Below are 14436 nucleotides of genomic sequence, written 5' to 3'. Positions count from 1 at the left end.
CATAACACAGCTTTACTTTTTTCACGATTTTTAAAATATATTAGGGAATGTACAGTGTATACTGCACAGTATGCAATAAACTGTACACTACTGTTCCATTCCAAACACTCTCATTGTTATTATCATGGCATTTAAAGGGGCATTTAAAACCCTAGTTCCAGTCCTGGCCAGATGAGGGAGTGTTGAGCTTTAACTAATCCTTCACTCTAGCAATGCTGTAGAACAGTGTGTTTGACAAATATGGTACATGCCGTTTCAACAGAGGGTCAGACTGAATGACCCAGATCAACTTGGCTCTGTTAATAGCAAGAAAAAAAGAATAGACAGGGATAAAACTTCATAGATGAATGTGAGATAACAAAGAATCTTAAATCTCGACATAAACATCTAACAGCAGCAAACATTATATTCATGGTTGATGTAACAAAACAGAAGTTAGAAAATAATTTAATATCAGGTTGAAAGTAACATGTTTTGATGTTGTGCTCATTTGTTGGAAGACATTTTTACTTTTTGATTTTTTTAGTGTCTTTTCTTGTTGTTGTTGTTATCTGATGACAGAAATAACGCTCCACTAGAACATTTTAGAACAAATATTACATATTAACCAGAGTCTGTGGGAGGTGGCATGATTTAATGCTCCCAGCACACACAAACACAAACTCAGGACTCAATAATCAATGGTATACTGCCTAATTTGCAAGCTGCTGATAAAGCTGTTCATGAATGTTATGTACATTTGATAAATCAGTATATTGCTAAACTCCATGATAAAAAGACAGTAAGTGTTTCACAAATATTATACACAAATATATAACTTTCCCTCTCTCCTCTCTCCTGCCACGCTTTGTCTTGTTGTTAAATTGCACTTCTGTAGAATACCAGTGCCTCACTACAAGCATTTTCAGTGTACAGTTGCCACTTTTGTGCACAAGACAAATAACCTTGAAAAAATGAAAATCAAACAGTCTTGGTAGAGAAGCAAAGGCATAAACAGTGTACTTTATGTACTTTTTAAGGCACTATAACTGCACCTTACGTTTTTATGAATGAGCAATCTTCAAAACATTGCCATGTCTGTCACACACCCACATGTATAGCTGTTTCATGATTGGTTGGCTCAGCCCCAAGGTGCTCTGGCAGTCAGCGGGTTGGCTAACAATACTGAGCCCATACGTCAGGTTGTTTTTCAGAACCTTTGTACTTTAGCAGGAAAATCTGATCATTTAGCACATACTTATTATATAATACATTTATAGTACATTTGCTGTATTTCTAAATGTGCTCTTATGTGTTATTGTTGCTGGAATATTTTGTCTCCAATTAACTTGCAAATGATAACTTGAGCATTCTCCAGCAGCAACAATGGTTATTCAAATAATGAGCTGTTCTCATTAGCAATTTAAATCTTCAAGTACTTGTTTTGTTCTTGTGTTTTTCTCAACAGATTTTTATTTTTTTTTGGTCGGAAGGGATAGAAGAGTGTTGATTCTATAGTGTTGAGTGTTGATTCTATATTACCCAACAAAACCTAAATAAAAATTCCAGTCCCAACTATAATACTGTAAGCAATATTTTGGTAACACTTTACAATAAAGTTCATTTGTTAACATTAGTTAATGTATTAACTAACATGAACTAACCATAAGCAAAAATAAAAAAAATTGTTAACAAAAATCCAGCGGTTCATAGTTTGTTCATGTTACTTCACAGTGCATTAACTAATGTTAATAAATACAACTCTTGATTTTAATAATGTATTAGTAAAGGTTGAAAATAACATTAACAAAGATTAATAAATGCTGTAGAAGTGCAGTTCATTATTAGTTCATGTTAACTAGTTAACTAAGGTTAACCAATGAACCTTATTGTAAAGTGTTACCAATATTTTAGTAATTGTTGAGATTTGCATTTCTCAGTAAAAGCCTTCCTGCTGCAATGATAAATCCTAGCAATAGAAACAACTGAAGGCTTAATTCTTAAAATGGTGAGCTCTAAAGGTGAAGTCAAAATCTAAGTCTAACAGCAAATGAAGATGAGCTACTCTGTATTTATATCTAAAAGGAGGAAAAAATAAGAGTGAGGAGAAAAAATATATAAGCAAAATGCAACACATCAACAAGCATTCACTCAGCAATGTATTGTCAGAAATTCTGTGAAAGAGGATAAAATTGGCCCTTAAGCTTAATCCTGAGTCTCAAAGGATGGATTAGAACATTTCAACCACATAACTTCATGTTGTGTCAGGGGAGGCCATAAGGATGTCTCGCCTGATGAGTCAATTTAAAGGAGCCACTTTAACATTTTCATTATTTTATGCCACTATTCCACCCAGACTTGCTGCTTAATCTCTGCCACGCTTCATCTGGGATTCATTTGATCTGTCATAACATCCGGCTGCTGAAGCGTCTAGAGAGACTGTAAGAGAAAATGAGGAAGGCAGAGATGAATATAAAAGTTTTTGCTTAAATACAGAGAAATAATCAGACAAATGCGAGTTGTTTATATTGCCAATGTGTTTGTACATATACAAGTCCTAATTTATTTTATGTATACATTTTTGGCATGCTCTTTTGTGCTCACTTTCATTTTAGATTTGTAACATAAATAATGATGGATTATTTAAGGAGGATTTACTCACCCATGCCATTCCAAAACCTATGTATTTCTTTCTTCTAGAACACAAAAGATGATATTTTGAAGAATGTTGATAACCAAACAATTTCGGTTCCCATTAACTTTCATTGTATTTTTTGGTTGCCAACATTCTTCAAAATATCTTCTTTTGTGTTCCATAAGGAAGTCAGTCATACAGGTTTGGAACGACATGGGGATGTCCAAATCCTCACATTCATTGTTGAGCACCCTCACTTTCATTTCATACAATCACATGCATCTCTGCCTGTCAGCCATTCCAAGGCTTTTTTCCCTTATTCTCTCTTTATAGAGTACCATGTCCTTCAGCTCATAGGTCAGTACAAGTAAAGACAAAATTTTTGTTTTTGGTTCTGCCAAATTTTGAACATTTTGAATGGCGTCTGTACATTAAAGTGGTTCAGCTGAATTAATTTCAAACATTTGTGGAGAAAATGTAAAATAAAATGTTTGCACAGTGCTGCTCTGTAAGCACTGTGATCACTGTATGAAATCATGTACACGTGGTGTTGAAGGATGAGAAGAGCCTCAGTAATAAGAGGAGGAAGGATGGCCGTAGGGAGTTTCCTGCCTGCCTCATGCTTCTGTACCACCCACTCCCCCTCCTCAGAAAAGCTGTCTCTCCCCAGACGTTATCTCTCTCCCACACATTGCCACACAGATGTTTTGCCACAAAGCACTGCCGAGAGTAAGCCACTATAGGGCAGAATTTCCACATGGTGTATTGTCCTCTGAACCAGACACAAATTAAATCTAGCCTGTAAAAATCTGTGTTTGCATGAGTTATAGCCTGTGCACTGAATGCCGTCTTCAGTTCATGAGGCTAACCAGAAGCTGAAGCTTCTAGAGGACAGAAACAGATGAAAATGTATTCTAAAAAAATGATGAGATGATTGTTTGTAGCCTGTTTGCTAACCTGGGTCACATCATGACTCAAAACTGATTGACTCTTGACTGAGGAAACGGTGTCTGAACTTATTGTGCCCAAAACAATGAAAAATGCTGTATGCCGATTATGGTTTTGCTTGTGTTGACAGATTTCAGCCCTTAGATTTCATAGCAGTGTATTGTGTGCACTGATGTTAAATAATGTGAAACCCCTGTCTATGAAACCTTGCACGTACGAAACTGCATGGCTCATCTGACCTATACAGATTTAGAAAAGACCTTAAAACAGCAGCTCTTCTAGGTTTCTAGGTCATAATGTGCACAAAGAAAAACAAAAAAACAAAAAACAAAGATCTTCAAGTGTGATCCACCTTGGTTCAAAGGATATTTTTTTGTATACACTGAATTTGCATTCAAGCTGAAATACCGTTCTAATTCATATACATTATTATTTAAATCATTAATAACTTTAAAAGTAATGGAATGAAAGAATTTTGGGCAGAATCATATCCTTTGCGCACTTAAATGAAATGACAAATGATCTTATTTTTAATCAGTATGTGTCTTTCCCAAGTATTAATAAATGATAACGAGAGAATACTAAATCTCTGATATCTCTAGAATAACAACTGTCACTAAATATTTAATTACAATATATATATATAAACAATAAAAGAATCACTCCTGATCACTAGTCACTGATTTTCTGTTGTGCTTGCCTGAGGATTTAAAAGAAAGTGTCAACACTTAGAAAAACAATCTGAACATGAAAGATGATTCACTTCAGCAGTAGCTAAAGAGAATTTACATTCAAAAGCTGTGAGTTTTGGTACTTTCACTCGGATAATATGAAGTAAGTTCACAATGGATTTCTGTTAATCTCCCAGCTCAAAATAATTGTTTATTCTTCACTCCTGAACCTTAAAATAGATGATTGTGTGTATGATTTGTCAGAATTATGTTTCAATATGAGCCAGCCCTAGGAGAAAGGCTTCCCCAGCCTACTCTCAGTTCCTCCCAAGGTTCTTCCTCGTCTACTCAAGAACTTACAGATTTTTTGCTGCTTTCGCCTTTGGCACTAAAGCTGTTTGGAACGTTAGGCTATGTATTGTGAAAAGCACTAGACAAATAAACTAATTGAACTGAAAGTTGAATTGGATCTGGCAGTTAATGGTGCTTACTTGCTCAATGAATAGATCTTCAGCACTAGCCATTATAGCATTTGAGACATGTTCCTGGGTGAAGGACAGACTGTTTGCGCTTGATTAACAACGCAGACACAACTAAAATGCTGGCCACACGTCAGTTACGTACATGTTGGTTTGGAAAAGCGTATCTAAGATCATGTTAGCAAAGTTATGCAATCACATGTCCTCGCATGAACGATGAGCCATGTTGAGTAGGCCTATAATTGTTGACAGTTGTTCTTGACAAAGGGCAAACTGACCCATCTTATCTAGTGAGTAATGGTTCCACTCAGGTGACAGGCTGAACTCTGTTCTGAATCAATAAATGTACTAGGAGTACAAGCTTATTTACTATGGGGGAACAGCCCACATCATGACCCGATTCCCTCCTTTCAGTCTCATGGACACCGTCCAACACACACGCATCACGTACTGCACGCTGTCACGTATAACCTACAAATCCTTATTATCTCAAGCGCTCACAGGGCCTGTTCATTCACAAAAAAAGAGTGTTCAGATTCACATAATGCTTTCTTGTCTATAAAGATTAGCCAACAACTTCATTCCTCAACAGGCAGTTTTGTTTTAGCGTAAACAGGTGACTATATCGCTTAAAATTGAAAAACAAGAAAATCTCTCATCAGTGCAGTATTGTTCAGTAAAAAGGATTTGGCCAAGCAAGGTCATTAAACCTTTTACCAATCCAGAAGTTTAAAACTTTGCATGACTCTTTGTCATCACGTTTACACACCCATTCCACCGAACGAACAGCTGACGGCAGTGAACATCAACAACGCGTGTCCGTGAGAGGGAGGTGGCGTGCGTTCGCGTCATATGGCCCGCCAATCTCTGATTGGCCAGCGCGACTCACCAGACATGACCGCGCTTGTTTTCTGCAGAGGAAGCGCGCGTGCAGCAGTATTGTACTGTGGAAAGAAAAAGGCAGCAGCTTATCGCCAAGAGATGATGTGACCAAGCAACACATCTGAAATCATCCTTTGTTAGCCTCGCGTTTTACAAAATAGTTTTAAAAGGCACAGTCGCGTTGGGGTTAAGACGAAGACACTGCCTAAGGATCAAGGTGGGTTTTCATAGCATATACTTCCAGACAACAGTTTGTGTTTAGGGCTATTTAAGTATTTGCAGCGTAACAGCTTGGCTTTCACCATTATTATAACGTTTCTTTGAACGTTTTTTCCTCATTCATAACCTTTTTGGTTCTCACAGTGCCAAATGCCAAGACTAGAGGAACACTGTTGGAGCTGCTCCTGTTCAACCAGTGTAAAGACGAAGGACCTGTCAAGCGCCAGCTGGATTGTTTGTAAAACGGGTGAAATGATGTCCATCATAACCTCAGTGCTGAGCCACGCTTACGGCTCTCTGCACAGCCTCCAGTCAGCTAATTTAATTCGACGGGGGCTTGTATTGTTTATCGTTGGAGTAGTTCTCGCCTTGGTGTTAAACTTACTACAGATCCAGAGAAATGTTACATTGTTCCCAGAAGAAGTGCTGGACACGCTGTTTTCTTCCGCCTGGTGGATTCCCCTCTGCTGTGGCACAGCTGCTGGTAAGTCAGTAACGGTAGGGCTCGAATGTATTGTTTTACATGTGTCGATAGGACAACAATGGTCTGCATTCTGTGGGCCTTTTGATATCGTGTTTACATTACGTAAGAGTCCCTTGACTGGTGGTTGGGGCAGTTTTGTTGACATTAGGCTTTGTCGCTATCGGTTAGTACTGCCCTGGAAACAGCCGGGCATTTGGGTTCATTCTTGGGGTGGTGCTTTTTTATTGGCTGCGCTCAGAACGGGTGAGCTGCGAGGGAGGCACGCCATTGGCTGGTACGCCGAACATGCCACTTAGCCGAAAAGAGAAACACGGAAGTCGTGTGCAACATAAATTAATAAATAATTCGGTCACGCTCGACTCCTCCTCCTGCATTCCTCACAATCCACAAAGTGGTGATGTGGACAGATACACAGTCTACATTCTTTTCAGTAGTAAATGCCCTTTAAAGACGACTATTTGTGAACTTGCACTTTATGTGATTCAATTTAAGTTTAAAACCAAAGTCTATTTATACATTTGGTCAAACAAATTTAAATTTAACAAAATTAACTTTTAAATTGGATTCAGGCATCAAATGTGATTATTTTTCTCCCTTACATTGTTTGAGAATTAGTGTTATTTAAAGCATTGTTTTTTTTTTTCTTTCCTCAGCTGTGGTTGGTCTGTTGTACCCCTGTTTGGATCGCCATCTTGGAGAGCCACACAAGTTTAAACGGGAGTGGGCAAGCGTGATGCGCTGCATTGCTGTCTTTGTGGGCATCAATCACGCCAGTGCTGTATCCTTCCCAGTGCCATTCATGAAACTGTAGCAATTGTGGATATTGAAAACTTTTAAACTGTTTTGAGATTTGAGTTTAAGGCTGGAATACACCACATCACTTTTAAAATCTGATTTTGAAACGGGTTTTAAAACACTCTGCATCATACACTTGCTGACTTTGTAAAGGTTTACTGGGCATCATACACTAAACAACCGATGATCACGCAAAACCATACTTGCAAGTTTCGCTCTAGACACAATAAAACCCCCAAAAATCTAGGCAAAAGTGGTGTACTGTATTCCAGCCTTAAGTCAAAAAGATATGTATTATTACTGTACTTAAACTAAGAGAACAGATTCCTTTAAATACCAGTAAGCACTTGATAAATCTCAAAAAAAATTCGTTAACATTAATCCAAGGAAAGTGCTCACATAGAACTAACTTCTATTTCCTTAACTCAAAGTACCTCACAGAAACTGGACTTTGCCAATAATGTGCAGCTTTCACTAACTCTAGCTGCCCTGTCTCTGGGCCTGTGGTGGACGTTTGACCGTTCCAGGAGTGGCTTTGGTTTAGGGCTGACCACTGCTCTTCTAGCCACTCTCATTGCTCAGCTGCTGGTCTACAATGGCATCTACCAGTAAGTTATGACTGACACATATTGAGAGATTGCAGTGGAAAACATTTTGTCATGTGTCATCTATTACCAAGTAACGGCTGAGTCACAGACTCGCTTCCATATTTAGATTTGCAGTTGTAGAACATGTTCAGTCATCAGATATGATATTTTTGTAAGTGTTTTAATCTGAATACAGTATGTCATTTGTTTTCTAATATATTGGATTTAACAGTTGTTAAAGGTTATTGGCTAGTTGTTTCAGTGCTTTATTCTTTGTTTCTCAGGTATACGTCTCCAGACTTCTTGTATGTACGTTCATGGCTGCCTTGTATATTCTTCTCTGGTGGAGTGACAGTAGGGAATATCGGCCGACAGCTAGCTATGGTAAGAAACATTTCCTCATATTTTCTGCTTCAACCCTTTTTCCTCTTTCATGTTCCATGAAATCGTTCATGTACAGCACCTCTGTTAGATTACTTAAGTATTGTCTTTAGTTTCCTGGAGTGTTTTGTATTAGGCCAGTGTATATGTTTGTCTTATGAAATGAAACTTAAATGGGGCACACCCACAGAAGCAAAAGTGAAACTTCGTATCCTGGAATGGTCCAGCTATTCACAGCACTTAGTTCTTCCCATAACCAGACTTGGATCCAGGTTATCACACACAGAAATTTCAATGTTTTAACATTAACATACAATTTAACATACAACCTTAAGCACTATTAGACAGGATTAGTTTTGTAAACAACATTGGAGATACAGTCGTTAACAAAAGGCCTCTGTGATTTCCTAAACTGATTCAGATGTAGTTAGGATCCAAGTTTTTAACATTTATAAAAGGCGGCACAATGACAAATTTATCTTTGGTTACTGTATTTGATGAAGGTCAGAACTTTATCCGAATGGGATTTCTTTGTGGACCCATGAGTTAGCTGAAGAGTGGTTGGCATTTTGCCTAGTAACTCTTATAGATGTTGTGTTACAGAATAAAAATATATGTTTGATTTGGAAACGTACCTGATCTCAGGGAAAACTAAGGATGTAGACTACTTCATTGTCTTACTGCATTTTCTTACAACAATCCTAAATTAATTAGAAATGTGTAAGGTTAAATGTGTAAAAAAAAAAAAAAAAAAATCTATCAAGTGCAATCCTTTAGAGTGATCATTTTAAGTTTCCAGTGCTGTGTTGACACCCTCACTATCTTGTGCCTGGGCTGAAACATCATGCCTGGACATCTTAATTAGTTGCTGATTGTAGACTGAGGCATGTTTGTGCCATGCCATCCAAGCCTTCTCAGTCAGCTGTGCCTCTTTGTCTTGCTGACATAACCTCGTTCTTTCTCAATAAGAGCGTGAAAGCAGATTACGCTCCTTGTTTTTCATGCTAATGTTCAGAGAGATGGTAAACAAAGTGCTTTACTGGCTCCAAGTGGTGCATTCTACATGTTGTTACTTGGTGTTTTTTGTTTTTGAGTTGGCACCGGCTGATTTTGCTTGACCAATTAGGATTAGTGCTCTCTTCTGGTATTTTTCTCAGCTTTCTTTATGAAGTGGCCAGTTGAGAGATGCAATGGACTCCCATACTTGATGTACCTGAATATACTGAACCAGAACCTTAGTTTCTGTGCATCTCTATTTTGTAGTGATGTCTTCAGCTGACTATTTTCTGAACATAACTCTTGACCAATTAAAATTTATGTATTAGTACTAACACACCACTGAAGCATTTGTGAAGACTGTATTATGATTACCATTTAAACCATATGCACTAAACTAAACACTGTTCGGATGATTAAATATAGCAATATTTAGTTCTTGTAGAGATTGCTCTTCTTAGGAGGCTGGCCAGCTGCCGTGAGGCATGTTGAAAGAGTGTTGACCTATGAGAGGCTATCATATTTTACTGGGCCCCCCACCCACACAAGCCTTGTATAATTTGTGCTTGTCATATATAGTGCATACTAGTTTTGAGGGGCCAAGTGGGCTTTAACAGGACTGGTTCAGCTTTGTGACAAAACCAAAGCACCTTTTTAAATGCACACTGGGGGTGCTGGAACATTTAAATAGTTAGAAAGCAACCCACCTGCTCTGACTAATACTTAACTATATTAATTCAGTTGCTGCATGTATTGCACACTATACAGTCTCTATATTCTATGAAAATAGGGACAGAATGCAAATCAAGCTGTTTTTATTTCTTTGGCTATTCTAGGTGTGCAAACACTATATTTTCTTTACTAACGGACTGTCTGTTTCTCCACAGGGCTCGACTGAGAAGCCTCATAATGATTAAGCGGGTGTCAGAGGTCATGAAATGAGCTTCGAAGAGTGCCAAAAAAGAGGGCGTGCAAACTGAGACTCTATATTGGGTGTCCCTGGTTTCTGTCCAAGTATAACTTCTGCTCTTAATTTTGCTCCTCTTTATAATGATACAAGAAAATAAGAGAGCGGGTTGGTCTGAGCTGGACCGGTGTGCCATGAACAGCACCTTCGAAAAGCCAAAAGAATCCCCTGGCATTCATTGCTTCCATCAGCGTCGTCATTGTTACAGTTCCTTGCAGTAGTGTTACTGGTAAACTTAAGTTTCATTACCAGGTTGCTGGACTGCCAATATAGGACTGTACAAAATCATAGCTAGTTTCACTGAAGGTGAAAATTGGTGAAACTTTGTGTATACAAATGAGTGTGTGTGCTGGTCCTATGGATAAGACCAGGGAAAAAAGGTGGCATGGAAGTTTTTGTGTTTTATTTTGTGCTGAAGAACTGACAGAGAAATCAAAGGGAAAAAATTCAAGACTGTGCGAAATACCTAAAAATATCCAAAGAGGTCTGTGTACTGTCTATATAGGATTTGTTGTAGTTTTATTTTTTAAAACACCTGCAGCACTGCGAGACTCCCATATACAGACTGACCACTTTGAGTGTTACTATGAGTACCAGAAAGGTTTGCCAATCACATTTGTGCCGACTGGTTAGTATAGTATATTGACTGAATTGATCATGTTTTTATCATACTTTGTTGCTAACGCAGACCAAAAGTAAAACTAGAAACATTAGTTATCGCAAAATGCAGTGGCACCTTGAAAATAAGAATCAAACATTAGTTAAAACATTAAGGATGCCTATTTTTATTAATGTAAACTCATAAAATTATTTGAAATGGTGTAATGAAGTCCATTTAAAGGTTTCTAAATCAAAAGATTGAAAGGCCTCGAAGGTTTGCAATCTGTGATTGCCTTTGTATTATAGAATTAAGTGCTTTTGTCACTTCTTCTCCAGTACAGTAATTTTTATTTTATTTTTCTTTGTACTTCATTTATTGTGTATTGCTTATCACCTGTAGCCGCTTCTATAGCTAATATGAGAGGTATCACCGGGCTAGTGTGTAGGTTTGGGGATCTTAGCAAATTAAGTGCAATCACTTTCTTTGAGCCTGGTATTCTTTCATATTTATTACTTTTTACAATGTTAAGGTACCCCAAACAACTCATATGCAGTATAGGAACAAACCAGCAATAAACACATTGTTTTTATGTATATGTGAAGGTGTAGTATGACTGCAAACTCGTTTTTAAAAGAAGTCACGCACAAAAGATAATCTTGCAAATGATACCAATGACCATTTCCACTGTTCTGAAAACAACAACAACCATGTCATGTTGTTCTGTGTCTTTACTAGCAGTAGTAAGTTGGAAAAAAATCATTTTAAGCAAAATGCTGTGTGCTGTATTTTGAGAATGTTAGAAGAAGAACATGAGGGAAATGTTTTAAAACCATGATATAATGTTGCTCTCAGGAGTAACAGGCTCTGTCTGAACCTCTCTGCTTCAGGGAACGAGAGATGTAAAACTGAATGAAAGCTTTATTTAAAGGGGAGCGAGAAATGCAATAATGCGTTTCGAGGAGTGAGTGTGCATGTGTGTCTTTAACACTTTGGTTCATTTATACTGTTTTAGGGTCAATGATGAATGAAATTCAATAAAATTGTGTTGTACAACAATCTTTGAGTTCTTCATTTACTCTCGAGACTTGTGTGCTAATCATAAAAAAAAAAAACATATGTGCATTTTATTCATTAGTACGTCAAACTGTTTAATGTTCCTTCATTGAGTTTTTAACCTGGTTATACATTCAACCATAGACAACAGGCAGAACCAGTTTGTAATATTAAATGTTAAAATAAAACATTTTCTTTTATACAGTATTTTGAGTCATAAATAGTGGTATGGGTTTAAATTGTATAACCTTGTTTTATACAATGTGTAAAATAGCTTTAAAAAAAGAGGCACATAAAGGCTCATTTCTCATCTTCAAAACATCTAGGTCACAAAAAGTCAAACTAAAGTTACCCAATAACTTCTAGCCCAGATGTCTGTTCTTGTTTTAAGAAGTGCATTGAATGTTGCTTTTTGCACTGTTCCTCACAGTCACACCACTGAGCAGAGCAGCTGATTTTATATATGAACCATTACTAATTAGGTATTTATACCAGAATGTTAAGTACCTTTTTTAAATAAAATGTATTGTTTCCATGTATAATATGATTTCTGTCATCAAACTGATTAACATGTCCATATAAATCCTTCTCCCTTCACTATCTCTCTGCTTTCATTCTCTTCTCTTCTGTCTGGACGTCATCTGAGAACTTATTTCCCCTACCCCCTCATCTATTTATACCAGCAATTAGGATTGACTGTACATGTCTATGCCTGTGAATGCACGTACTTGATAATCCTTTACCCACCCTTTCATTTATATTCTGAGATAATCTATTTGCAACTGCAACTTTCACTAAAACATTTTTAAAAAACAGCCATCTATTTCGCATCACTGTTTGACCTACCACATTGTCTTCCTTTCAAAGTCAAGAGCAAACAGAGCTGCCCAACTGCATGTTAAAGAAACGTTTAAAAGGATGAATCCTGACTGCATAGAACGCAATGGCGCTTCATGGCGAAGTGTCCTGAACTTGAAATAACAGTGTGTCAATCTTTTAGCACAGGGTATTCGGTTAAAGTTAACTGGTCTAAGGCTGCGTTTACATTTGGCATTAACATGAGACCTGTATCCAGATCCACATTGAAAGGACGAGTGTAAACGCGCTTCTGATCAGAATATTATTCGATCAGCTTGTCCTGGTCCAGAGGTAGCCTAGTCAAAGGTGCATTGTCATTGGATCTCAGTGTAATGTAAATGCAATCCAGCCATCGTATCTAGGCCTACATTTAGAGGGCGACGTCATATAAATCCCCGCCCTTTTGACAAGAAATTAAACTTATTTGAACATTACAATAAACGTGTCAGTCTTTAAAACAGTTTATTTAGACTTACATGATAACTTGTTTACATCAGTGCGCGTGCCTCTTTGACGCAGCATACAGCCATGTTGTGCATTTTAAATGGTCGATGGGAAAAGTATTCTTAAAATGCATAATAAAAACATGAATAACATGTAATAAAATTATTCACGGTAATTTGAAGTGACCACGATAACAATATTGTGCATGTTCATTATCGTGATATATCGTATTACAGTATACCGGCACGTCTAACTGCAAGCTATAACCTTAAACCCGGATGATGTGACTTGTTTAACATGATCAACCCAGTTATTTTTGTATGAAACTCTGGAAGTATTCCTTCACTTAAACAACTTAATTTGATCTAAGACTGGAGATTGCTTCAGAAAGTAAAATAGCCTGTAAGTGAGTGAAAGCAATGGGACATTGTTAATTTTGTATTATTTTTAGCCTACTCTTAATCTGGTGTCGTATAGCCTACCCTTGTTTAGTTCTAATTAATGATCTTTAATATGTGTGATATGTGTTCTTTTATTTCTTTAATACAAAGGTGTTCAGATTCTGCCGTTTTCTACATATTACACATACAATATAAATGCTTGCGTCAGAATAATGACTTATCATATCTTTTAATCATACAAGATTAATGTTGGGAAACTTAAATTGGTATAATAAGAACTCTATTTGTGATCGATTGTACTTTTATCGAATAAATCACAAAAATTCTGTGCTGTGTGCACTGCCATTGATAGAGGCTAAAGTGAAAGTTTTAGGCTACACTACGAAGCCATTTGAAGCTTCTGCCCTTCAAATGCGCCACAGACCTAATTTAAATATTGCTAAGACTTGCTAAATCTGAACGGATTTCAATCGGATATGCACAAAAAAAAAAAAAAAAAAAAAAAGGATTTGAACTGACTGTCTGAACGTAGCCTTAATGTGAACAAATGTAAACGAGTTGTGTCCTGAATGGCTAATGATCCGATCTGCTTGATCGGATTACGGTGATCGCATGTTAATGCCAAGTGTAAACCCAAACTTTGACTCAGCAGAGGTGCTGCTTGCTCTTGGGAGAGATCCTCATCTGTGGAATCAAAGTTAAATATTTTATAGTTTATTTTAATCTTATGCCAAAACAAAAAACAAAAAACAAACGGGTAAACAACAATAACAAGGATTTATGTATAATTCTTAGACACAGTACAGAATACACATATTCCCTTTCTTCCCAAACATAAAACATCCTTTTGCAAATTGAAAGGGGCTATACACAGAATTCAGAAACTCTTGTTGTTAGCGACACCGGAGGCCGTTAAATGAACTGCAACCAGGATCTTATTGCTTGTGCTCGTGTTCACACCAGATTCGCACCCGTGCACAGAGATGTAATGTACAAGACACTGAAAGCGGTTCAATGCCCCGATATATTCATGGCGAAGTTCTTTTTCGTTCTTCG

At 37.3% G+C, this 14436-nt stretch overlaps 1 protein-coding gene across 1 annotated transcript; it reads left to right on the top strand.

The window, feature by feature from the left end:
• The first annotated feature begins 5589 nt into the window (after window positions 1–5589).
• Window positions 5590–11680, top strand: insig1 (insulin induced gene 1). Its single transcript, XM_051899341.1, has 6 exons — window positions 5590–5811; window positions 5958–6297; window positions 6951–7075; window positions 7534–7700; window positions 7964–8063; window positions 9944–11680. Exons 2-6 carry the CDS (start codon window positions 5964–5966, stop codon window positions 9971–9973), a joined length of 756 nt encoding a protein of 251 aa, XP_051755301.1. The 5' UTR covers window positions 5590–5811; window positions 5958–5963; the 3' UTR covers window positions 9974–11680.
• Window positions 11681–14436: the final 2756 nt, after the last annotated feature.

This window comes from Ctenopharyngodon idella, chromosome 7, assembly GCF_019924925.1.
Source record: "Ctenopharyngodon idella isolate HZGC_01 chromosome 7, HZGC01, whole genome shotgun sequence".
Taxonomy (NCBI): Eukaryota; Metazoa; Chordata; class Actinopteri; order Cypriniformes; family Xenocyprididae; genus Ctenopharyngodon; species Ctenopharyngodon idella.
The sequence above is the reverse complement of the archived record's forward strand: the minus strand, read 5'-3'. Positions and strand labels throughout refer to the sequence as shown.